The 25,687-nt window shown below is 41.8% G+C and overlaps 1 protein-coding gene across 1 annotated transcript in view; it reads left to right on the top strand.

The window, feature by feature from the left end:
* ANTXRL (ANTXR like) overlaps window positions 1-25,687 on the top strand; it is a 56,431-nt gene that overhangs the window by 10,212 nt on the left and 20,532 nt on the right. Inside the window, exons 2-17 of the mRNA XM_030951132.1 lie at window positions 1,635-1,706; window positions 1,837-1,908; window positions 3,938-4,019; window positions 4,113-4,146; window positions 6,037-6,116; window positions 6,243-6,311; window positions 6,510-6,590; window positions 6,694-6,754; window positions 12,558-12,656; window positions 14,908-14,977; window positions 16,073-16,151; window positions 19,113-19,208; window positions 19,847-19,885; window positions 23,012-23,110; window positions 24,146-24,313; window positions 25,440-25,520. Of these exons, the coding sequence (XP_030806992.1) occupies window positions 1,635-1,706; window positions 1,837-1,908; window positions 3,938-4,019; window positions 4,113-4,146; window positions 6,037-6,116; window positions 6,243-6,311; window positions 6,510-6,590; window positions 6,694-6,754; window positions 12,558-12,656; window positions 14,908-14,977; window positions 16,073-16,151; window positions 19,113-19,208; window positions 19,847-19,885; window positions 23,012-23,110; window positions 24,146-24,313; window positions 25,440-25,520 (1,282 nt within the window). The remainder of the gene's footprint in view (window positions 1-1,634; window positions 1,707-1,836; window positions 1,909-3,937; window positions 4,020-4,112; window positions 4,147-6,036; window positions 6,117-6,242; window positions 6,312-6,509; window positions 6,591-6,693; window positions 6,755-12,557; window positions 12,657-14,907; window positions 14,978-16,072; window positions 16,152-19,112; window positions 19,209-19,846; window positions 19,886-23,011; window positions 23,111-24,145; window positions 24,314-25,439; window positions 25,521-25,687) is intronic.

Below are 25,687 nucleotides of genomic sequence, written 5' to 3'. Positions count from 1 at the left end.
GCATCTTGGATAGATTCAAGAAATCTTTGGCTTTATCATGTTTAGAGATTTAGCATGGGACTTTAATAAAAACCCTGGAGAGCTATAGGTGTTGACAGGGTTAATTTGGTAATAGTACCAGCACCTTTCATTGGTGCTGTTCACAAATGATAAACTTGTTGTTGTGTAGCACATACAAACTGGGGACTGCAGAGGATCCAGAGCTGTGGTTTGAGAAGTCCCAAGTGTTTCATTGCCCTCCCTTGCTGCCTGGAAATTTCTTCATTCTTTGTTAACTAGTTTGTTCTGTGAATGAATCACCAGTTCTCCAGAAGAGCAGCATGAAAGCACAGGGTTACACAAGCCAATTTATTCTAGCTTATGTACTTCAGGAGGCTCCCTTGGTCCTGTCCCTTTATCTACCCCTTCTCCACTCCACCAGCAGTGCTGCAGGGCAGGCAGTGCCATCCTGCATTGCACACGTGGGCTTCTGTGCCTGGCATACAAGGGCAGGAGGAACTGGCATAAGATCACTTGGAAAGCCCGTAGGAGAACTGAGAATAGTAAAATGTATTTTTTTCCTGATGTTTACACAGAAAAATGCCTAACAGCAGTTAGAGGAATCCTACTGTTTTATAGTAGTTGAATTTCAGATTTTTTTTTTCAGTTCTGCATCAAAGCCCCTGTGATTCTGTGTGTGTGTGTGTGTGTGTGCCATTGTTTCATTTATCTGTCTTTCTTTTTAGCTGCCTCAGACACCTGATAGGTGAGTTCAGCAAGCAAGGAAAGCAAATGGGTCATTCTTTCATAAACACCTCAGTCCTAGAGAGGGCTTTAAAAACCATTGACTTTCCTGCTTTGTAGCCTTTTTAATGTATTGGAAGTGTATGGTAAAATCAACATGGTAGAAAGTGATAATTTACTGTAGGGTAGCTGTGTGCAAGGCTCTGTTTGAGATCTCAGTCGCGTCAGACTGTGGGGGTCCCTGCTTAGACTTGGCAGAAAAAAGCCAAGGAGGGCTATAATGTAGTTTTAGATAATGAAAGTGGCAGCATGGATGTCTTCTGAAGTAAGAAGTAAGTCTTGGCATGTAAGTCTTCTGCATGTAACTAAGTTGTCTAAGTTTTCATAAGAAATCCATAATGGAGCCAGGGCTTGACTGCCCAGAACATTACTCCAGCAAATTAGGCAAGAGTGCTGCTTTCTCTTTTGAAACAAACAGTAATTCATGGGAAAAATTCTCCCATGCATTCTAGGAGAATAGAAGATCGGTCAAGATTTTCTGTGTGTGGTGCAAGGGCAGAGCTGTGCTCTAGGAAAGCAAGTAATCTGATAGCAGATAACTTAATGAAGTCAAATAAAATTAATTAAACTAGAAGAAAATATTTATATTTTATACTATAAAAGGAACAAAAGCAAATGGAAGGACTACTGAGTTGTTTCAAAATTTTATGGTAAACCATTTCAGACCTCTTACTACTTGTCTTGGAGTCAGTGGGTTTTGTCATCATGGTTCTTATTACAGCTTTCAACACAACTCTATGTAATTTGTGTCCCTAACCAGCTCTGGAGTAGGCCAGGCTTAAAATTCAAAGTGGAACAAGGAATTTCACTGCAAAGAAAGCTTCATGTAATCAGTTATGTTTTGTATGCAGGTCTGGAAGTGTCAAAAATCATTGGACTGAGATTTACTCCTTTGTGGAAAGCCTTGCTGAGAAATTCATAAGGTAAAGTTTTTTTAAAATGATACTTTAAGTTCCTGTACATGATCTGTTTTTTTGTTTAGTGCTTATTAGCAAATGAATTTCTGCTGGGGTAACGAGTGTGACGTGGATCTGGCCTGTTCTTCTCTTTCAGCCCAATGCTGCGGATGTCCTTCATTGTTTTCTCTTCACGGGGCACTACGATCATGAAGCTGACAGAGAACAGGCAAGTTCCTCCCTCTGCACTCCTCCAGAAACACCCTCTGTCCCTCCTCTCACACAGCACGTGGCCCCATGCCCAGAGTTTGGAGATCTGTCTTGGTCCTTGTGTGGCACCAACGGAAGCCCTCTGCTCCATTCCCAGCTGGAGGAAGGTTTAGAAGGCCTTGGGGTGTCCCATTTCAGTTTCTTTTCAGCTTTGCAAGAGGAAGGCAGCACTGGGCTGTCTGTTCTTTGCTGTGGTATTTCAGGGAGAAATTGCATTTCCAGTTGAGGATCCAGGTACATACTTGCTATCCCCAGCTACCCAAATAAGAACAGCTTTTGTGGAAGAGATTTCAGACCCTGAACTGGTGAGCAAAGGAGTGTATGAGAGATCCCCAGTGCCCTTGGAAGGGACTCAAAGCCCTGACCTTTACACCAGGTTGTCCCCAGTGCTGTGGCACCCCTCCCCTGGACTGCCTGCAAACAGCTCCTGTGCCAGTGGTGGTTTGCAAAGCCAAGTGACAGTCTTTGTAGGAAAAAAAATGGAGAAAGATTCTGGTTGCCAGATTCACAACCAAATTTTCTTTCTTTAAAAAATAAATGAATAAAAACCCCCAAACCACTAGTGAAAACAACCCAAACACAAAAAATTATCACCCCCTAAAACATTACTTTTTAATTTAATTTTCTGTACATGTGCAAATCCCTGTCATTGGGGTGGTTAGAAGTATTTTCTTTCATTTCAGCTTAAAGCCTTTGCTTTTGCTGCTGCTGTCTGTGTGAGAGGGCCTCAAAAGTACAGGGCACCCTATAAATAATGGGAACTCTGGAGCAGGAAGAACAACTGCTCCCTCAGCTTTGGACTCCAAGGACTCATCCTAAGCCAGATACCCTGCAGGGCTCTTGTATTTCTGCTGGCTTCCCTGAGCTTTGTTTCAGGTCTCCATCATGTATTTGGTGGCAGAGGTCAAACTTGCTTACTTTTCTCTGGGTGAATTTGCTCTTTGCAAGGTAGAAAGTTCAATATGTTGAACGTGGTATTGGAGTGTTTTCTGTACGGATCACAGTGTGCCTTTTCAGCTAATTTTATACTTCGAAAGAGTAAAAATGTGCTTTTTGCACTAAGGACATCCCCAATCCAAGCTCCTCATTTTTACCTTCATCCCATATAGCCTCCTGTATTCTCTGTAATTGTGGTTGTGCCACCTAAAATACCCAGTTGCCAAATGGAGTTCAGAAAGGTTCTCACTATTCTCTTAAAGGCTGCCCCATGGCATCTGGAGCTGATGTTTGAACTGCCTATGTGTTCCATTAGTATAATAAAAACCCTTGTCAAGGATCAGGGTCTTTTGGTGGTCAGTGATCAATTAAATTATTAATGTCCCTGAATGGTTTTTTTTTTTGGTTAATAGGTATTTGGGGAGTAAGAAGCTATGCAACAGGGGTCATGACATGCAAGTGCTTCTGTGTCCAGGAGTAATCTATGGCCCAGGAAGGCTGATGAGTCCCTGGTCTAGGATAGGAAATTCTCTGCATTCCCATCCTGTTCTCTTATCTTTTGGCCTCTTCTTTAAAATGGAAAAATCCTAATCCAGACTGTCCTGATGACTGATTCAATACAGAATTTTAATTTGTCCCAATTTTGTGACAGGGCCATAAGCTTTTAAACTCTGTTTTCTTCTCCAGTTTATTATAGTTTAATATCTTGCATTGGCTTTAATTCAATCTTATCCTGGCTGAGAATATTACGAGAATGAGGGAACAGGGACAGAATTCCATCTTTGAAATATGTTACCCTCATGCTGAACCCTGTGTCTGCTTTTGTGCTCCCATGGATGTTTGGGTGATAAATTGTGGATTTTGAAAAAAATCCTGGTTCAGCCAGTGTTCCAGCTGATGTGTATGCACTCTGTGCAATTGACTGACAGGCTGCATAATCCAGCTGTGGTACAGGAATATCTCAATAAAAGAAAAAAAAACTTCTAATAAAATATTCTCCTGGGATTTTTTTGTTTGTTTGTTTATTTGTGTTTGGTTTTTTCAATCCAAAGGGAAGCCATAAGACGAGGGCTCGACACTCTTAAGGAAGAATTGCCTGGAGGAGACACGTTCATGCATGAAGGATTTAAAAGGGTACACATCACAGTACCTACTTCCTTTGTTTTACACTAGAAACTTTGCTGCTGGTATTCTTATGAGCTAACCATGTTCTACACTTCATTGCAGGCAAATGAGCAGATTTACCATGAGACTTATGGAGGTATGTGCTGTGCAGTGTTCATGTTAATGTCTGCATTGAGGAGACAGGATTATGGTTCTTTTTGTGAACTGCAGTAAACCCACTGACAGAAGTGCTGGGGAAGGAGGGCTGTTATGCAACATCACATTCCATTTTGACTGCAGCCCTAATCCTGAATGGGTGATTCATGGTTTATTGAGATCAGAGAGGACCAGTATGATCCTAGATCTGGCCATTGCAGAATGCAGACCAAACCATAGCAGCCAGAGCTGCCCATCTTGCACCCAGCAGACAGGAATTCCCACATTTTCCTGGTCCTTTCTGTCCTGATGCACTCAGCCCTCTCTGCTTTGTGATCCCACACCCTTGTCCTCTTTAGTGTGAATGAGAGTTTTGCATCAGTGTGAATGATTTGTGTTCAGATTCTGAGTTCCTAAAATGTGCATTTTCACTAAATTTTGAGAGGAAAATATATTTGTGGTTTTTGTCTGTGCCAAAAGAAGACCTAGTTAATTAACAAGACTTGCTTAGTTCACACCCTGGTGTGAGGTTCTCATTTGTGAGCTAATGGTCTCCTAGGAAGAAGGTTGGTTCCTTTTTATTAAAATAGGCTGCGAGTGTAGGAGCAGCAGCTCTGCACAGTGTTGCAGCATTTGTGCCAGTAAAATCAGGAGTCCTGAAGTGTCCAACTGAAAACAATTCCACTTCATAGCATATAGCTAAGAACTAATCAAGTATTCTGTAAATTGAATTAGGAAGGAAAAAGAGTAGATGAGATCTGAATTTAGAAGCTAAACTACCTGGGAAGAAACAAGCATTGAAAAGAAAACAAAATAAGATCTCCAGTTTTTTTCAGCATCTTTCAAGGTTTCTGGGCACAAAAAAAAAAATCCAAGCTATTTTTTTCCCCCAAGTTGCAGGTCATTTTTTTAAGATTTATGTCTGTGTCTGACATGGCATGGGAAGGACTGTGTGGCATAAGAAACCTGTCAGAACTAATCAGTCTGTAATTTCAGACAATATGGAGGAAGACACTTGAAATTGTAACAGATTATTTTGAAAAGATAACAAATACTTGCCTGAAAGTAACATGTATGTGTATTTGTTACTTTGCTTAAGAACTGTGGACTGAGAATGGTTGGTTGAACTATAGTTTGAATGTTAATTTGGTTTAATTGTGTTAACAGGTTGCATTTTTCCTAGGTAGCATTGTATATACGTAACGCAGTATAGAATACATCTCTGCAGTCTATGCAACCTTTTCACTTAAATTTAGATGGGATATGAAATGTTGTATCAAAATACATGAATTTTTCCTAATGAACCTGATCTTAAGGTTTCCACGTGCTCAGAATTCCTATGAATTTCACTGGAAGGTCTTGTTGCTTGAGAACTGTAGGACTGACCTCCCTGTAGAAGCCCATTTCATGCCATGTTCAGTGGGGTTGCTCTTTCAGAGCCTGCTGGAGGGAAAGGTAGGATGGCAGGAAAGATCCTTTTGCAGAAGTACCACAGTCTCTGGACAATGTTTATGTAGAGACAAGTTTGTCAAGAGAAGAGGGGAAACCTCCTCTGTGTGAACCCATTTTGTCAGTTCTCCATGTGTCTGTAATCTTGGTAGCTGCTCTATTTTATTCAGAACAGAAAAGCTGGTGTGTGGACCTGGTTAGAGCAGCACTTCCCCTGCAGTGATGCTGTGGTGTGAAGGTGCTCAGGTTCTGGCTCGTTGCAGGCCTTGCATCTGGCCTTCAGCTGGTGTCTCACCAAGTCCATACAGACCAGGCTGAGAGTCTGGCTTAGGGGTTTGTATTTATTTGTCAGTGAAAAGGATTGCCTCACTCCAGAGGTTTTTTCCATTGCTGAATCTTGTGCCATGTGTGTGCAATCTGTTGTTGACTGTCCTCCGCGCAGGAGTTCGGACGGCCAGTGTGATCATTGCCCTGACGGACGGCGAGCTGCAAGACGCTCAGTTTTATTATGCAGAGCAAGAAGTAAGTCACTTCTGTCTTTATCCAAACTAATTTATGTCATCTAAAAACTCCCACACCTGGACCCATTTACTGCTGACTCCACTGATTATATGGCTTTGCACTTAATGTCACTTCTTGGGTTTTTAGGCCAACAGAGCCAGAAGCTTTGGAGCTATTGTTTATTGTGTTGGAGTGAAAGATTTCAATGAAACTCAGGTAACTTGCTTGTTTTCTCTTGTGTTTTTCTGTTGTATTACTGCACAAGGAACAGCATCAGATAAAGGCATTTATTTAATCACTTGGGGCATAAATCATTTCGTGTCACTGTGATGTCTGTTAGCAAGTATGAAAGGGCCCAGTTTTGTTCACTGTAATTTTGTTTTCCTCATGATTTATGATTGTCTTTCTTTGCAGCTGTCAACGATTGCTGACAGCATCGATCATGTTTTTCCAGTTAAAGGAGGCTTTTATGCCCTAAGAGGAACCATTGATTCAGTAAGTTGGATGTTCTGAAACACACTAAAGGGTGCCCTTTCCTGCAGTAATATAGCATAGATGAAAATGGTTACCAAAAAATGCCCTTATCTAAATCTTTCAGATTCTGAAGAAGTCTTGCATTGAGATCCTGGCAGCTGAACCATCCAGTGTTTGTGCAGGAGGTAAGTTTCCACAAGAACAGTGTGTTAAGGCAAATGAATGACACTGATGAAATGTCAGTAAGTACCTAATGTGGTACTGGAGCTGAAGCCTGTGGATCTGTTAGAGCATCCTCTCAGGCCATGGCTAAAGCCCTACATGTTCCTCCTCATCTTGAGAAAAGCATTCTGACAATAAACATGTAGCTGCTGTGGCTGAGTACCAGCTTGGAGAGCTGACAGAAGCAACAAAACTGAGCAATTTTTTAAAAAATCAGAGGGAGAGAGAGAGAAGAAAAGTAATGTAAAGCCAGACTGACAGAGATATTTCAGGGTCTAAAAGCAATATCTCACAAATTTCTGGAAAGATTGCATTCCTGGCATCTGCTAGGACTTGTCAGCAGTTAGAACAAGACTTTGCAAAACATTTACAGAAATTTAAGGTTTATTGAACCAAATATAATTTGCTGCATAGACCAAGATACCCCTTGTGTTTTCCAAAATGCTAATGCTTTACTTATTTGAAAGAACCATTATTCTTTATGGTAAACATGAAGGATACCCAGAGGAGTTGTTGATAATTTCATGCCTTTCATGTCTAGTATATTTAACTTGGATTTGTTCTGGTTTGTGTTAGCGATTCTCTTGTTGAGGTTTTTTCTACTTTAGAGGCTATTGCAGCAGAGTAAGAATGACACCATAAGTTTGCTGGAAGGTACAGTTTTTCAGCATGGTTATTTAGCTCTCGTGTTAGTGTCTTGTGTTCATTTCCTTATACAATGTAAAAACAAGCGCATAAAAAATGGCAATGATGCATGAAAGCTGACCTTGAAAACAGATAAAATATGAAACCCAGGAAAAATTTAGTGTCACAGAGAGAAATTGAGAAATTGTTCACTCTTCATTTCCACATGTCAATCTCAATATGATCATACCCTGAATATTTCAACTTAACATAGAACATCTTTGTGTCTCTTGAATTCTTCTGAAGTATATTATTTTGGACTAGATGTAAAGTCTCATTTGTAGAAAATTTAAAGCAATTATTTTACTTTTAAAAATGTTGTGGAGTTGAGTGGGAAAAAACAGTTTTAAAGCTTTGACATTTAAAGCTTTTTATTTCATAATGATACTGTCATATTTTTGCTTACTTATTGTATACCTGACAATTTTTTTGTGCAAAGCTTATTACAAGCCATCCTGTTCAACAAAAATGCTTTTAGCTACATAAAAATGTGAGTGTTCCAATAGGAGGGATTTTAGTATTCTTGAAACTGTTTGGGACAATGTTAAGAATATAGGAAAGTTGAACTGGAAACAATGTTTTTCAAATGGAATGTTGAAAATATTTTTAAGGAATGTTTGAGAAAATAAATTCTCAAGAAAAATATTCTTTCAACAAAATTAATATATTTCATCAAAAAGAGTAAATTTTTTTTTCCAAAGGATAATTTGTTCAAACTACTTCATTTTTGCTAAGCTTCCTAGGTAAAAAGTTTGACAAATGTGATTAAAATTCCACAAGTACACTTTAAAAGTAGTCTGCCCTTAAAAAAAAAACAAAACTCAATATTGTTACCTTACTTGCATCTTGCATCTGTAGAATTTTTCATTGTCTTTGTGGCTTTAAAACAAGACCAATATCAATTGGAGGAATCAGTTTCTGGGTGATGCTGCTGATTCAGCAAGGTATCAGTGCTTTTTCCACTTGAGTTCTGAGGTTTGCTCTGTCCCTGTTCGCCAAGCAAGGGCTGGCACATGGGGAAGCTTTGCTGCCCAATCTCCACATGCTTGAAGGTTTTCTGGTAGCAGCAGAGAGCTTGAAAAGGGGAGGAAGCCAAAGCTGCAGCTCCACATGATGTACACTATTTGTATACCATGGTATTTAAAGTATTAAAGCCTTGAGCACTAAAAATCAGGCCTGCAATAGCATTTATCATTATCTCACAAGCCACAGCTGGAATTACCTCCTGCAAGAGGTTTTACAGCACGAGGCTTCAAATATTTACATTTGTGCTTAGATTTATTATCCTTTATTATCACACTTACTTCAACATAACTAGTGGTTCATCTGTGTAGATTTGTGCACCACTGTCTTCTGAAAGGAATCTCCTGGGAATAAACAACTTTTTTCATGGTAGTGTGAATCCAGATCTTGAGTTCAGTTCACTGGACAGTTGTAGTGCCACTCTATGTGTAATATGGTTTATTTTTTTAATGTGCTTCATTTGGACTTTACTTCATAGGCTTCACTATTTTTTGCATTAATGTCAGAATTTTTATGCATTTTAAATTTAGGTAATTACTCATAATGTATTCTGTCAAGATCTATAGCCACTGAAACCTACATCAAGATATATACACACTTGCATGGTAGATGTACTCACTGGCTGAAAATTAGAACATAACATTTTCTAGAAATTCACCATTCCTCCTCATTTAGGTTAGGAGTGTTTGTTTGTTTAAATACATAATAGAATTTTTAATTTCAAAATTATGATTGAAAAACAATGAACCTTTGGAGAGAGTGCAATATATTATCACATTCTCCAGCAAAGATGCTTGTCTATTTACAGCCTTGAAACGTGTCTGTCCACACTTTTTGTATGAAACTTATCTGAGTGAGGAGGGGATAACTGGTTTAGCCTTTATTTAGCATTGCTAACAATTTTTATGATTTGCTATGAGATTGTGAGGGTTTTGTGTGGCTCAGTGGAAACAAGTCATGATCAATCAGGACTTAAAGCAGGGTCTGAGCTACTCCTTGTAAGTGTTCTCATAGTTACTACTGTGTTGGTGATTGCTGGTGATCTTGGCTTCATTTTTGACTTGCCAGAAGTTTAGTGAAATGCTAATGGAACAATTTGTATGTGTTGACAATTCCAGTTGGGACTCTGGCTTTCTGTGACGAAGCTATCTGGCAAATCCAGTTACAAACTGATCTCGTCATGTGGTGACAGCTATCTGATGTTTAATGCTTTTTGACCCTGCAAATTCATTGTCCCCAATGTGCAGCAGTGTAGTTGAGTCCTTCCTGCTCCCTCTGATTTAAAGTGACCAAGACATGCAGCCTGTAAACAGGCTATCAGTGCAGAATCGGAGGTGCCTCATATCCCCTTTGACAGCATCATTGCTTTGATTATGCTTATGGTACGCAGACGTGATTGAAAGGTTTTGTTGGATGTGGCATCCTAGTGGCCACATCAAGTACCAGGTGTGGATGCAAGCAGTCAGCTTCTCATCAGAGGCAGAGAAGCGGAGCCGACAGCCCAGCCAGTGCACACCAGCTCCAACCCAGCGTCTCGCTGCCAGCGCCGCCCGGTGCTTTCAGTGCTGACCTTTTTCCCTTCGCTGTCTTGTCAAAAGCTGCAATCCATGATCTGACAGTAACTAAGGAGGAAAAGGACGCAGCCAGAGCCAGGGCGCAAAATTAAATGGAATTAGCCATTTCAACAGAGCATCACCCAGAACACGTTAATGCTGCAGAGCAACTGAGGTACCAGCTGTTTACGTTTCCCTGGTATATTTTCAGCTTGTGTTGGTGGACAAGTTACTACCCAATCACTTGTTCACAACTGACTGCAGTTGTGCAATTGTGCAGAGTGGCAGTTACAGTGAAAAGAACGGCAGGAGAAGTAAATTGTCCTGACAAGACTAAACTTCTAGATGTAGCTTTTACCTTGGATGTCTTGTGTTGAAATTTTCTTACTTGCAGCATCTTTTTAAAGCCACTAAAGCAGCCACCATTTAAGCTTTTGTGATTGCTGCATTTTAAGACCATTAATTCTTGTGAAGGGGAAGAAAAATTTAAGTGCAATTTTGTTTCAGCAAGCTTCTTTTACAATATAAAATTGAAATGGGGAAAAACTATCATCTTGGCTGGGTGTTCAAGCCCCTGTGAAGTGGGCTGGCTACAAGCAAGTCTGCTGCTGTGAGGTCCCAGGCAGGTAGTTCTGGTGGGTGGGCAGAGGCCCAGTTGCCCTCAGGGCTGGTCATGACTCTCAGCTCTGCTGGCAAAAAAAGGGATGCTCATAATTCTCACTATAGCAGCTGGGTTAGATGTGGAATGGCTCAAGGCACAGATCTGACTAAGAGGAACTCAAGATTCTTATTGGAGTAAGAAGCAGATGAATCTACCCTACAGTACATTTTCATTTGTTTAAAGAAATGCTCATTACCCCCTGTGAGAAGCAGGATGTAAAACCCTTCCCATTAAAAAGGGGCCAAATTCTTGAGATCTCAAATTTTATGATTCTTCTTTAGCAAGGTACCTAAGCACATGTTTCATTTCAAAATGTACTCCAGTAGATACTTCGGTTTTCTCCTCCCAAAATACCTTCTTTGATTCCCGTGTATCTTGTGGCTTTTGTCAGTTCAGAGCCCTGCTCTAGAGCAAGTTACCATGATGAAAACCAGTGTGTGGATTTCCAGTGCATGATTGTAACTTGTGAATGCCCCAGTCCAATTTACCAGGACTTGCATTAGATCTCAATGCCATGGTAATGGCAGTGAGTGAGAATGTTTTTGACAAAAACAAGCTGTTTGTACAGGAAAGTAGAGAATTCCACATCCTTGTGCTAGTTTGCCTTGCAGTAGTTTGATAAAGATGGGCAGGCAGATGAGGCTGAATGTATTGCAGCCACCTTTGGGCCTCATGTAGTGTGATCCATGAGTCCTTCCTCCAAAGCACACAAATGACATGGTAGTGCCTTGTATGGAATGTTGCTAAAAGCCAAATTTTATATCACTAAAAATCATGTACAGCTCTCCTCAATCCTACCAACATTGTTTTGTTCTCCTTTTTAGTATGTTCATCAGAATATAAATGATGATGCATGTAGACCTGTTCATGGTTTTACTCACTACCTGGCATACTATGTAATTTATTCATGTTTTTCAATGTGAAGCTTGAAGACTAATTATTCCTGTGTTGTGCTGTTATACCCCTTACATTGGGCTGATCTCAAATGCTGCTCAGAGGCTGGTGTGAGAGCCGTGTGGAGGATTTGGTTAAAGTAGGAAATTCATGCATGAAAGTGCAACTTCAGTGATTTGTGCCCTTGCTGTGTGCCAGCAATCTCAGCTGTCAGTTGGCTGCTGCTCGGCAGTGTCAAAGGGAGTTTCAAAAGTGTGCTGGGGACAGAACAAATTTGTAATGTATCTCTCCACCTGCCTGCATTAAAGGTCTTATCTCTGTGGTCAGTGTAGCAGCCACAATGGCTTTTTGTGTCCTAGAGGGAAGTTTCCCTTGCCATGTCCCTTCCTGGTGCATCTTGTGCCTAGTTTGGCAATTCAGGCTCACCCCAGCAGACAGGGGACTGTGGCTCTGTGTTGGGCTTCGCCTGTGCACAGTAAAAGAGAGGGAATACAAACCATTGTGTTGTTAGAGCTTTGAGTCACAGGAGCTTTAGGAGTGGAGTTCTGTCTGTCAGCATCTTCCTGAGCGGAGCTCTGCTGAAAGCATGGTGCCAGGAGGAAGGACTGGTACAGGTGGTTAGCAAAGGGGTCTGTCCCAAAAGCCATGGAGGAACCATGAGATAACATCAGTCAAGTCAGACTTAGTGGCATCTTTAAGGCATTGCAGTTGTGTGTTACACTTGTGGGAGCTGACTTGAGACAAAAAGAAGACTCTGAAGCACTAATGCCACTGCAGCACTCTTGGACATTGCTGCTGAATGGAGGGAGTGTCTGTGGGGATGTTTTGTTTCAGGCACAGGGCAGAGAACAGCAACTGTCATGTTTCAGTTCCAGTCACTCTGAACGGAAAAGCTGTATTTGAGTTACTTCTCATAAATAAATCATAAATCTTCTATATTTTTGCTTACAGAATCCTTTCAAGTGGTGGTGAGAGGCAACGGCTTTTATCACGCAAGAAATATCGACCAGGTGCTCTGCAGCTTCAAGCTCAATGACAGCCTTACTATCAGTAAGTGTGCAGGCTGGAGGACTTCAATGACACCTCTGGCTGTGTCACCTCACAGGCCACGGGCCAGTTCTCATCCATGTTAAGGGGAGTCCTTGCAGCAGATGTGAGAGGGAGTTGGGGTAGAAGTGTGCACTTAAAAGGAGCTTGAAATTCATCCTTGTTCAATGCAGTGACCTGTGGGCATTGTGTAGTGAGCACTTACTTGGGACATGCTGCTGTACCGTGACCTTAGCACTGTTGTAGTGATGCACGTGGGTGCTGCATGCAGCAAGAGAGGACTGGGGATCAGGTTTTAAGATGGAAACTTAAAATTGTTTCCTATTCCCTTATCCATCAGCAGTAAAAAGAAGTACTGCTATCTTGATCCCCTGGTGGTGTTTTCAGTTTTTAGTCACCCGTTCAGGGGACAATTGCCATAAAGCCAGGCCTCCCAGGCGCGCTCTGCTCCACTCTGACACCAGTTGCTGGTCCCATCACAGTGACTGTGTAACATGGAAACCCTCTGTCATTGTTGTGCTGAACAGGGTCTTGTGTTTACTATCCCAGCAGCCAGGCAAAGGACTGAATGGCCAAAAAAGATGGAGTGCCCAGTTTCTCAGCAGTCCCCTCTCATTCCTGAGAAGCAGTGTGTGTTGGGCAGTGAAATATGGTGTGGGGAGAGGAGCTCTGCTCCTATTTCATGTATGCTGCCCTTGTGGCCTGAGCACAGTGGAGGCTTTCATATGCTGTTGTGGCCAGACTGGTGCCTTCCCAAGCAGTGAATTAACTTACAAGAGGGAGCACATGAATTGCTCCTTCATTTCCCATCCCAGTTGTCTATGCTGATGCTGCAGTCAGTCAGCTCTGGTGGTCTTGCATTTATTCCACTTACAGATATGCTTTAACCAGGATTTGTTTTTTGTGGTTTATCAGCAGTAGACAGACTTTTTGCTTTTTCTTCCCTGGCCCCAGTCATTAGCACCTTGACTGGACTTCACACAGTGAGTGCTCACCTGGGCCTGGAAATACACAGGAGGAAAACGACTCTGATTCCATTCCAAATCCATGCTGTTTTCTGGGTGAAGTTTGCAACAGATGTTGTGATGAGATGCTGATCTGTGCTGGCTTTTTTTCCCTCCCTAAAACATACCACATTTCCATGTCCTTATCTCTGCATGGAAGGGAAATGAGTCCTGAATTCAGGTGTGCTTGAAGTGGGAGAAGCATGAAGGAGCAATTCTTACATCTGTTGTTGCTTGAGTTAATTTTTTTCCTGCATAAAGAGTAAACAGGCCTCAAAAGTAGAAGTAAGATGGCAGCCTTTATTAGCCCTTTATTCCCTTGGGTAGACCTCTCTTTCTCCAGGCTGGCAGCACAGTTGTTTGCTGGCCACTCAGAGCTAAGCTGCAGTCACTGGAGTGGTGTGTCTGCTCTTGTGCCTCAGCTTACACACTTCTGGTGGAGTGGCAGTGCAGGATTACTGCTGGGCCTCCTGTCTGTATTCATAGGACTTGGCTTTCTGGATGTGACTTTTGAAAGGACAGGATTACCACTGCTGAATCTTGGAGCAGTGGAATGCAAGGAGGTGGGAAGCTGTGTGGCCTTGTGTTTGACCCTGCCTGCACCAAACCCTTATAAACATGGGCTGTTTACAGATGATGCTGCCACAGAGGGGAGGTTGGCTCCAGGAGAAGCAGAGCAGATCCTCATGATAACATCAGTCCTAGCCCTCTCTGCCTGTTTCCTGTAAATGACCAACCATCTCTTGGGTTTGGTTCCCAACCCCCCCAGTATTTTTTCCATTTCAGCTCCACCCCATCCCTCTCCTTCCTTTTCTTGGGCTCAGACAGTGCAGCCTTGGATTCTTTTCTGTGTGTATTTGAACATAGGTAGACAAAAATTGAACCCTAAACTTTTGAGCCCTTGAGGAACTTGAGGGGTTGGATTATTCAGTGTGAGTAGAGATTGTATGTAATTTTCAGCTAGACATGATGAATACTGCTCAAAGCTGAATTCCAAGTGGCTGATCACTGCTGTCAGGAACAGAGATAAATGTCCAGTTCTTAGCTGTGGTATCTCTGGCCTGATAGCATCATATTGGCATCAACATGAATTGTTATTCTAGTACTTGGATTTGTAATCAGCACCATTGGGGAGTATTGGTACTTGCTGATATATTGAGTTCATCTGTGGCTGTCACTTCCCAAGGGGGTGGCCTGCTTGAATCAATTTCAGTTTTTCTTCCCTGAGAGTTATATTCATTTCCTTTCAGATGAAAAGCCGACTTATGTTCATGATACATACTTGCTTTGCCCTGCCCCAGTGATAGAAGATGCTGGACAGTGAGTATTGCATTCCAGCATGTGTTGAGAGGGTGGACTTCTGGGTGAAGATGTCATAAATTTGTGTGTGTGAGTGTCTTTTTGCAGCCATCTCCTTTGTGCCAAATCCTTTCCTAATATCAGCCAGCATAGCTCTGTTCAGTGCTGGGTCTTCAGCACAGTTTAACCAAAGGTCTTCTTGGACCATGGCACTGTATCACAGAATCACAGAATGGTGATTCCTCCTCTCTTCCTATATCCTGTTGTTTCAGACCAAAGACAGTTTCAAGGCAGTTCATTACATTCAAGACAGACTTTTAATTTTGATGGAAAGGAGATGCTTGATTTGAATTCCTTTGTTGTTATTGTACATGTTGCTTCCTGTATTTTGCTCTGCTGTGTCTAGTGTTGATATTTTTCAGCCTTTTTTATACTGTAGACTTCTGGCACAATGCCCAGCCATTTCCCTAGGTGGTCTTGTGGGTGCTTAAATACTGTACTGGGACTATGGGTGAATGCCTCCCTTGCCTTTTGTATTTGTAGGTGAAGGAAATTAATTTGGTGGGGTTTTGTAATTTTTTTTATTATTACTTTATTTTTTTTCTCCCCTGGCCCCTTTCTCTGATATTGGAGAATGGCTAGGGAAGATTCTTCTTGAATTTCACTGGCATTTCAGTGTTTTTACCCTTCTTGATCTCAGTGCAGGGGTTCTGGATTTGCTTGGATACAAAAGAACACACTCTGATTCATTGACAGAAGGGTTTCTTTAAATAAATAAAGTCTTAAAGTTTCTTGTGCTATGTACAGTAGTATTGCTATTGTCTGAGGCATTCTGTTATGACTCAGTGTCCTGGTGCTCTTTGCCTCAGGTGGGATGGGGGTTTTTTAATAAAGAGCATATGTCCCAGCTCAACTAAGGTAACATAAAAAGGTTGGCTCTTGGGTAAGCAGGGAGGCAAATGCAGGTAAGTGCCTGAGGCCATGAAAATTCCCTGACTCAGCAGGACCCACTATCCATGCAGGCTCATAAACCAGTGGCTAAAACAGAGACAGAATAAAGGTAACAATGGGTGTAAAGATGACACTAAAAATAAACATATCTGTTTTGTGCTCTAGGGTGGTTTTCCTACAAGTCAGCATGAACAACGGGCTAACGTTCATCTCCAGCTCTGTCAGCATCACCAGCGCACATTGTGTGAGTAACTCCAATGGGGCTTGACAGAGGAACCATGAGACCCTGGAAAGAAATGGTTGTTCTCCAGGCAAAGCCTCCTTGAGTGAGCCTGACCTCTCTGCAGCTTCTGTGTCACTGCTACTGACTGATCCCAGCAGCTCTTGGGAAAATAACCAGAGCTACTTAAGGTCAAATTATTATTGATGGTGGATAGATCATAATAGATTTTCTGAGTAAAAAATTAGAATAAGAGGCACCCTGCCCATTCCTATGCCAGGAGGGAGATCCTCAAAACTAGGATCTTAACAGAAGGAGACCTGAGAAAATGATCACAGGAGCATCAGGGACAGCACTCTGTTGAGCCTTGGGGTCCCTGAGGCATCTGGGGTAAAAGGCACCACTGTTATCTGGAAAGGCCACAGAGGGAATGGACAATGATGTCTGTTCTGCATCATGTGGTCAAAAAGACCAGGTAGCGTGTCAGGGACAAACAGCTAGAAGTGATCCTTTATCAAAATCTGATTTTTAGAATTAAATAAATAAAATTAGGAAACTGACTAATAGATAAGGAGTTGTCTTCCTTGCCTTGGGGTAAAAATTGGCAGTGCTGATAGCTGGTGAGAGCAAGTACAGTAATTAAATATGTGACCTTGTGCTTGTGGTATAAATCAAGCTGGCTGAAGTACCTGATAGCAGTTTGTATCATTGTTATTAGTGTCAAAAGGACTTTTATAGCCTATGCCAAATGCTGTCATATTGGTTTGTAATCATTGTTGGCCATTTTGACAGCTGGAGAACAGGAGGGCAGGAATGCAGATAGAGGCAACTGGAACTTGTAAATCTAATTTTCTGATGTTTGCAGCAATGAGGGTGGGAAATACCACACCAGAATGCTGAACAGCCTGGGTTGTAGGGACACAATACAGCAGAGATGTGTTTGTTTCTTTATGAGATTATTTCTATTTTGCTAAAACTTTCTTCCAAATTTTCTATACTGAGGACTGATATTTTCACATTTAATTCCACTCTTTTACCTCAGGTACCATAAAACCTTTCAAGTCTGCAGTGAAACACAAGTGTTAACTGATGCATTTAGTTACCCATATGTAATCTATTTCTGATGAAGACTGAAGTGTCAACCCTAACCAGGATTCCTAAAGGCCAGAGCATGGATGGAGGAAGCTTTTCGTTTTGGTAGCCTTAGGATAAAAGGAGGAATCCAATCTCCAGTCATGTCAATCTGACAGTTTTTGACCAGCCTCTTGCAGATTGAATGTGAAGGAGGCAGGAAGCCTGATTTGCAGCTGATAGAAAAATACTGTCTCACTCCTGTTCTGTCCCATAAGCAGGGAGGTTGGCAGTTCAGTTTCCAACTTTGTCTTAATTTCATGCATTTCACTCTTCTCGTTTTAGAGACTCTCTCCATTTCCTTTCCTCTCCTGTTTCCTTTTCTGTGGGTGGCAGTCAGCTGGCCTGCTCAGCTCTCCTCCCCAGCTGGTCCTTCTGTCTTTTCTGTACAGTAAGTATCTTCACTATAATCCAAAAGCCTCTGTGTGATCCCTGTGCTTATTTCTGTTCAGCTGCATGAAGTCTGCTATTTTCTTTTCAAAGTCCAGCTTCACTATGGAGCTTTGTATCATTAAAATCATTAAAAGAAGACTCTAGCTTCTTGCTGCCAGCAGCTCCTGAGTTACTGCTGGCAAATGTCTCAGCAATTTATATGTGCAGTTAGCATGGGAAAAGCAATGCCTGGAAACAAAGGCTACAAAACAAGGAGGTAATGTGTGTTTGGAGTAATAGTAGCGCTGGTACTGCATTGCTACTGTGCTTGGATTTTTTTAAGGAGTGCAGCAATATTTCTTGAAGTTATGCTTGATTTTTACTCAGCAATTTGGCTTTACTGAGAATTCGTTTCTCTTTGACTATCTGCTTTCCAGATGCATTAGTTGTGCATGGGGCCATGGGAGGGACAGAGAGGGGGGCTTAGCACTGAACTGCAGCTGGGTACTGTGTCCTCTAACAGGACTTGTTTGAGCAGGGAGTCTGGCACATTTTGGAGCAATCCAGCTGCTCCCTGGCCAAAAGAAGGTGAGCCAAACAGCATATCCTAACACAGGTGGGTTTGTTGCATCGTTAACCAAAAGCCACAGAGGAGTGTAGGGATGGCAGTGCTGTGACTCAGATATGGAATACTGGGTTACCTGTTTAATAGCATGGAGTAGGAGCTGTGTTTGTGTTAGTCCCTTATTGAATGTGTCAGTCCTGGCAGCTCTAGGAATTGGCCTGAGAGAGCAGTAAGTACCACCTAAGTCAGTTATTCAGGATCTCACCCAGACTTTGCAAAGCTCTTACCAGCTGTTGCTTTCCACCCTCAGCCTTTTTATTGTCTGAGGGGAAAACAAATGCACTTAGAATAGTGAAGGAAATCCCTGTTGTAAGCAGGGGCTAAGCATCACTTTCTGGTGTCATGGAAATTCAGCAAGTTTCAGTATAATAAGGTGAATCTCATGGACTTTATCACGTAGAAATCACTTTTGGAATTTGGCTTCTTTCCCTTTATCCTTCCACCTACCCTTTGAAAATCTCTTACAGCTTCCTCTCTAGCCAATTCCTCTTTCCTCAGCCTGATTGATGGACCTTTCTTCAAGCTCTTTTCACATCTTCCTAGCCCCAGGCTTTCCTCTAGTTTCCTGCTAAATTTTTCCTGTTCCCTGATATCTCCGTTGCTGGTGAATTGAACCTCTTCTCAAATTTTGGAAGTCTACCATTGAAGGGGTTTCATTTCCCAATGTATATTCAAAAAAAAAAAAGGCTTAAACATCAGAGCTCAAGTTAATATCATTCCAGAACCCAGTACAGTCCAAGGATAGGGCATCTGAGACTTCATAGTGATGGAAAGCTGACTTTAAATGTGTAACTTCAGGACTCCTGCCTTCTTTGAGACATATAAAGGTAACTCAGAAATAATAATCTTGTTTGCAGCTGACTGGGACCATCCTTTTCATTGCTCTTCTGATTCTCTTTCTGCTGCTGGCTCTGGCTCTTCTGTGGTGGTTTTGGCCCCTTTGCTGCACAGTGGTAAGTACAGTCTTTTTATTCTATTGACTTGGTTTCATCTATTCTCTGCCAAACCACAGTTAAAGTGTTGGGGTGGGTGATTACAAATGTGGCAGTTTTTTAAAGCAAGGTTAAAGCCCTGATTCAACAATTTACTTAAAGTGCATGTTGAAGTTACTCTTGTCTGGGTGTTTGATTGTTTCAAGGCCTATGTGACTTTTACTTTGAATGAGAATTTTAAATAAGCTCATGGATGTGACTTAAATTTCTGTAGGGATCAAGACCTCCTTCAGACCAGCTTTGAAACCTGCTGCATAAAAGTGTAATGGAACTGATTTACTGATGTGTGCACAAGCTGTTAGGGTCCTCTTTAAAGACAAGAGTTAGGGGTTTTTTTGCATTTTGTTGGGTGAGGTTTCTTAATTTATTCAGAGAAGCTGCGGATTCTGAGATAATATCTTTGCACTAACTTGGTAATTATATGGTATTTTTCATCTCATCTGTGCTCATTTTCCATGGGGCTAATGAGAGGATTGAATGGGGGGGAATGGAGCAGAGTGACTCATTTGTGACACAGGCAAGAAAGCAGGGAGGACATAGTATTGAGAAGGCTGAACCCTACCATTGTCTCAGATTTCTCCATTGTTTGTTTATTGCAGGTGATCAAGGAGCCACCTCCACCACCACCCCCAGAGCCTGTAAGTGTGCTATTTCTGAGCTGTGGCACTGCCTGCAGCCACTGTAGTGTGCCATGCTGCCCAGGAATGTCAGCCCTGTAGGTGTCCTAATGACACCTTAAAGGCTGTGAGAGGAAGTGCTCTGGGTCAGGACAGTTATTTCTGCCTCCTGGCCTCTTTATATACATACAGCAAAGCTGCTTCCATCCAGGGTGAAAACAGTTGCATAGCTCAAAAATCCACAGGCCAGCAGTTCCTATGGTATTTTGTTCCTTCTGCTGTGCATCAAACAGGTGTGTGAGCAGATCTCTGCTTCTCAAGCTGTGCTGGCAGCTGTCCCTCCTCCAGTAAAGCTGCCATTGTTCTCAGCAGGAGTTTAGCCCAGATTGATAGTAGGGAACAGTCTGGCAGCTGGAAAAAAGGACAGCAAAGGCCACATTCTTGTGGCTTTGCTACAGGAGGGGAGACAAAGCCTGCCCTGGCTGTGGCTTTTCTGCAGAGTGACCTTTGGAAGGACATTTAGCCTTTCTCCATTTAGGTTTTGAGCTGTGTGAGGCAGGACTGTGTTTAGCTCTTTTGGGGACAGTAACTCACTGACCCTGACCTCAGTTTAGTTTCACCATACTAGTTTCATGAAAATAATAGTAGCAAATAAAAGCACTCCAGAGAAAACCTATGCCTGCCTTTATTTCTTTCCTAGGCATAGACAATGAAATAATGGAAAAATACTTGCCTAACCCACAAGAGAAGCTTATAGTTTACTGTTAACTTGCTGTAACTTGGCATGAATGTAGGGAGGCAACCACAGCTGCTGTTTTGAGGTTGCTAGAAGCCACCACTAACATATATGTGATCCTGCTACTTGTCCTGAGCAGCAGCACTGTGACAATTTAACTTCAGAATGCACACCAGAATTCATGCTGGGGTTAGTGTGATTAGTGCTATCACAAGGCCTGCAGTTGCAGCCATGCTGCATTTGAAGGAGGTTTCAGAGAGCATCACAGCCCTGCAGAAGTTCCAGATGCTTTGCAATTTTAAATGCAATCAAAGAGAATGAACTGATGTAAGCCTCAGGAACAACACAGAATACAGATGTTATTCATCCCTTCTCTTGGCCTTGTCTTTATCCAGCATGAGTTGTAATGTGCATTGTAATAATTGTAACTGTGTGATGAATTTCATTACATTTAGTATTTATTAGGCTCTCTAGGTATGGTGACCTGCCTGCCCTGCAGCTGATACAGTGTAGTATTGCTACTGTTAAACTGTGTAAAACTTGTTCTAAAGCACAAGCATTAGATTTCCATGTGGTAGCTGTTAATGTTGCTTTGCTGTGTGCTCAGTGTAGGGGATATTTGGTATAAATCCTTTATCAACTGGAAAAGTATCAGCTGTTACTGTTGGCTCTGCCTGCTAGAGTCAGGCTTGCCAGCAGTAAGAGCTGTTAGACATGAACACTTGAAATCTGTGTTACATTGCATGGAAGAGGCAGGCTATCTTAAATAGTACTCATGTTCACAGTGAAATCAAATATAAATGAATTTAACACACTGATGCAGGGCTGTGATGCAGTTCACTGGGTACTGCTTTAGATTGGCATGAAATGGGATAAAATTTGTGTATTTGTTGTACTCTCAAAAATAAAAGCTTACTGAAATAGCACCAAACCCAACACCAAACCACAATACCTTCATTGTATATTTATTTCCCCAATTTAGGATAAAACAAAATAACATGAACAAAAAAAAAAAAAAAAACAAAAGGTAAAACAAACACCAAAAAGCCAAACCACAACAATAAAAACCCGAAACTCAAACTCCCCTTACTTGTTAATGCAAATATCAGATCTGGTCTTGCCTGGCCAAACTAAAAAAATTGTTGGAGGAACTGACCTATTGAACAGGTAGCTGAGAGGCCACTGAAAAACCTTTATCCAAGGCATAATCTAAGAGGTAAATACAAACAAACAAAAATTAAAGCATGGTTTCAAAAAGCTGTTATTGTCTTTTGGGCTCTTAATTCCTTTTCCATTCCAATAGAAACATGTAGGGCAATTTTGTGAAATGCCATCTAGTGATGTAACAGTAATTTACATATCTATATAGTATTTGGCTTTTTAGTTAATTTTTGGGGTTTTTTAAATAAAAAATAAGTTCAGATAGTGTTTCTAGAAGCATACTTGTACTGAGGAAAACTAGCAGAGAGCACTGTGCGTGGCCAGTCCAAGAATAGCATGCATGTCTGCATATAAGCATGAGGTACAGTTATTTGAGGGATTAAGGAAATATTGTAGGAGGCTTGTTGTGCCCTCTCCTCAGCTATGTGTGTACTTGGAGAGTGTCAGGCTGGGGCTTTCAGGTGTCTTGACTTAGTGTAATTATATGGAATCTGAGAAATCCCAATCACATCTCTTGGCTCAAGATGATAGAGCTGGAGATGTGTTCCCAGGCTTGTTGAACCAGAACCATTTGCAAGCTTTTAGTTAGGCAAGAACAGAAAAATGAACCTGAAGTTAATTCCTGATTCAGATTCTCACATGTTCCAGAAAAAGAATCTTCAGTCTTTATGATTGCTCTGGTTCTGATCTCCCTAACAACTGTGAGATGCTCCTGTCTGAATCCTTTTTCAAATTGTACAACTTGAGCCAGACTCCACAAAGCATCAAATAGTGTAGAATTAATGGTTACAGCTGCCACGAGGAAAGGGTCTGATGCACATGTTAAAAAACTCAACAGTGGTCACATTTTTTTCCTCTGTTACGTGACATTAAGTTCTAAAAGTGCAATTAAGAAATTATTTCTCTGGGCTGACTCATCACTGCATTTTCTGCATAGCACAGTGGCAAGCCAGTATATGTACAATTCATCTATACTTTGCCTTTCCTTACAAATCAGTGGAGATTTTGGAGCTCAGTGCATATTTGATTAAATAAAAGCAGCCTGGACAGAGGAATAGGCAATCCTGTCTGGCTTCCCTAGCTAAAATTGCAGCTGCAGAGGCAAGAGACTTTCTTGGTTTTTGTCAGCAAATAAGCATAATATACACAGCCAGATATCCAAGGATTGGACCATAGGATGTTCAGCTGTTTTCCACAGTTTATGCTTTTTATGTGAGAGCAGCATTAATATCTCCTTGTGTTTCCCACAGGACTCGGATGATGAAGATGGATTGCCAAAGAAGAAGTGGCCAACAGTGGATGCATCTTATTATGGAGGCCGAGGTGTTGGTGGGATTAAGAGGATGGAGGTATTTGGCTTATTCTTTAGTGTTATAAACCCCAGCATATTTAATTGAAAACTGTTCCACTGTGTTTTCATGTGATTCTTGAAGAGGACCGGAGACTGGGATTTAATCAGGGCTTGTGTACCTAATTTGCACCTGCTGTCCAAGTAACAGGCATCAAGCTGCTGTCATTTGCATGAATAATTAAATGAATCTAGCATTAAGAGCCAGAGAAAATTTGCAGGTTAAGAAATGAGATAACCACCAAAAGAAATTGTAATCTTGTGAGTCAAACCCTTTGGTGCAGTTGCAAGCAGTTCTCTTGTCAGAGGAAATTCAGGCAAAGCTACACTGGTTTTGTATTTGAGGGTGCTGTGTGTGCAGTACCTGGTTTCTGTGAAAGGGGAGGCTTCTCAGCAACTTCCTGCAGGACTGCAGATGAAGTATTGCATCTTAAAATCCTTGACCATTTTCCTTGGAAGAATTTTATCCTTGATGCTGACAATGTATGCTGAGAATGTATGCTGAATGTATCATACATTGTTCTTGAATGTGGAGTCGCTTTTCTGCTTGAGCTAAGTCAGACAACAAAATCAGATATTAAGATATTAGATACTGGAACAAATTGTTTCACTGAAAGGGTGATTAGGAGTTGGAGCAGGCTGTCTGGGGAAGTGATGGAATCACCATCCCTGAAGTGTTGAAAAGGTGTGTGGATATTGCACTTGAGATGTGGTTTAGTGATGCTGGGTTAGCTCAATCGTCTTAGAGCTCTTACCAACCCTAATGATTCTCATCTGCCCCAGATGCTGTGAATTCCCACAACACCTTAGCCTGCTGCAATGTGGAAAGGGTGGTAGTTCCAGCAGTTTTTGAATGAGACTGTTTTATTCTTAAATGGGTATTTCTGATTATGGTAGGAGTTTGGTGCTTTTATAAATTTGACTTAATTCTGGTAGCACTTGGTCATCTGATGGGAACTAGATTAATACCTGTGGGAACCACCTTCTGGTGGGGACTGCTGAAGTGTCTCCTTACAGTGTGCTCTCCTGACATCAGGTGCGATGGGGAGACAAGGGGTCAACAGAGGAAGGAGCAAAACTGGAGAAACCCAAAAATGCTATTATTAAGTTGCCAGAACAGGAGTATGAGCCGTGGGAACCCAAGCCAAAGAAGCCCCATGTGAGAAAACCACCTTCCCAGCGAAAATGGTACACTCCAATCAAGGTAATCTGTCTGACCCTCCATTTTAGCAAGTCTCTTGTGTCACGTAAGATACTGCATCCCACTTTCTTAGTACAGCCTTTCTTTCAGCAGAGCTGAGAGAGCCTATTTAGAAAAGTGGCCATCAATTCCCACCTTTGCCTGGTTTTGGAATGTGTATTTCACTTGGCACTGTGTTACCATAATTTTTTGAGAAGAGTAGAGGGCACAAGCAGAGATCTTCCTGTCCTCAGCTCACACTGTCTTTTCAGGCTCTCTTGCCTGGGGTGCAACAGCAGATCCCTTGAACCTTAGGGAGGGCAGATGCTGTTTTCTGCCATCTCAAGGCAGTATAAAAGGATCAGATAAAGGGCACTGTCCTTGCTTTGACTGCGTTGTGGCTAAGGGCTTGTGTTGGGATGCAGATCTGTTTCCCCTTAGTTCAACCACAAGACAGTAGTGTCTGGTTTTTGGGCAAGTCACTCAGTCTCCCCATATTTTCACCCTCAATTCTCCCATGTCATTATAATATCTGGTGTTTCAATGTCTTTTAATGTATGTATCCTCACACAACCCTAAAGGCAGGGAAGAGCTGTTACCTCTGCTTGCAGAGAAGGAAGCTGGAGGGGCTAGCACAGTCAAGGCTGCAGCAAACCCTGCTCATCCCAGGAATCTATGGCCATGTCCCAAAACAGTGCTTTGTGGGATGACTTCCCCCTTCCCCTGCTTACTCACAGATCAGTTAAACAGTGCTTGAATGCTTCTGGAAATCATCTGTGAATTTTAAAGTCTGCCTAGGCAGGTATTCTTCTGGCTGTTTATCCATGCTTCAGTTCTCTTCCCATATGTACCATACTTTTGTTCTGCCTTTTGTAATACTTAAAGATTAGTGCTTTAAAGTAACACCTGTCTAATTGTGCCTCTTAAGGGAGTTGTTCACATTAATCTACTCTCATCCTCACTGCATATTTGGTATTGCCCCACTGGGATTCTTCTGTCCAGATAAAATGTACAGAGGCCAGGGTACAGGGCCAGTGTGTGTGCAGACAGCTTAATGCAGAAAAGCTGTACCAACTCATCTGTTGTTGAATCTCATGCTATTTTTACCACATTTCTTGGTAATATCTTGTCTCCTTTTTTTTAATTGCAGGGTAAACTTGATGCACTGTGGGCTTTGGTTCGACGAGGCTATGACCAAGTCTCTCTTATGAGACCACAGCCAGGGGATAAGGTAAGGCATCTCAAATGCACTGGCATCACTCCTCTGGTAGTAGCAGCAATGCTCTTCCCTCACAATCAGCCCATCTTTTTTATTTTCATAAGCTTGTCTCTTTTCACATTGCCCTAGAGCTAAAAACCAAACATTTTTAATGTTTCTTGGATTTAGTAATGGAGTTC

This window comes from Camarhynchus parvulus, chromosome 6 (assembly GCF_901933205.1).
Source record: "Camarhynchus parvulus chromosome 6, STF_HiC, whole genome shotgun sequence".
NCBI classification, from domain to species: Eukaryota; Metazoa; Chordata; class Aves; order Passeriformes; family Thraupidae; genus Camarhynchus; species Camarhynchus parvulus.
The sequence above is the reverse complement of the archived record's forward strand: the minus strand, read 5'-3'. Positions and strand labels throughout refer to the sequence as shown.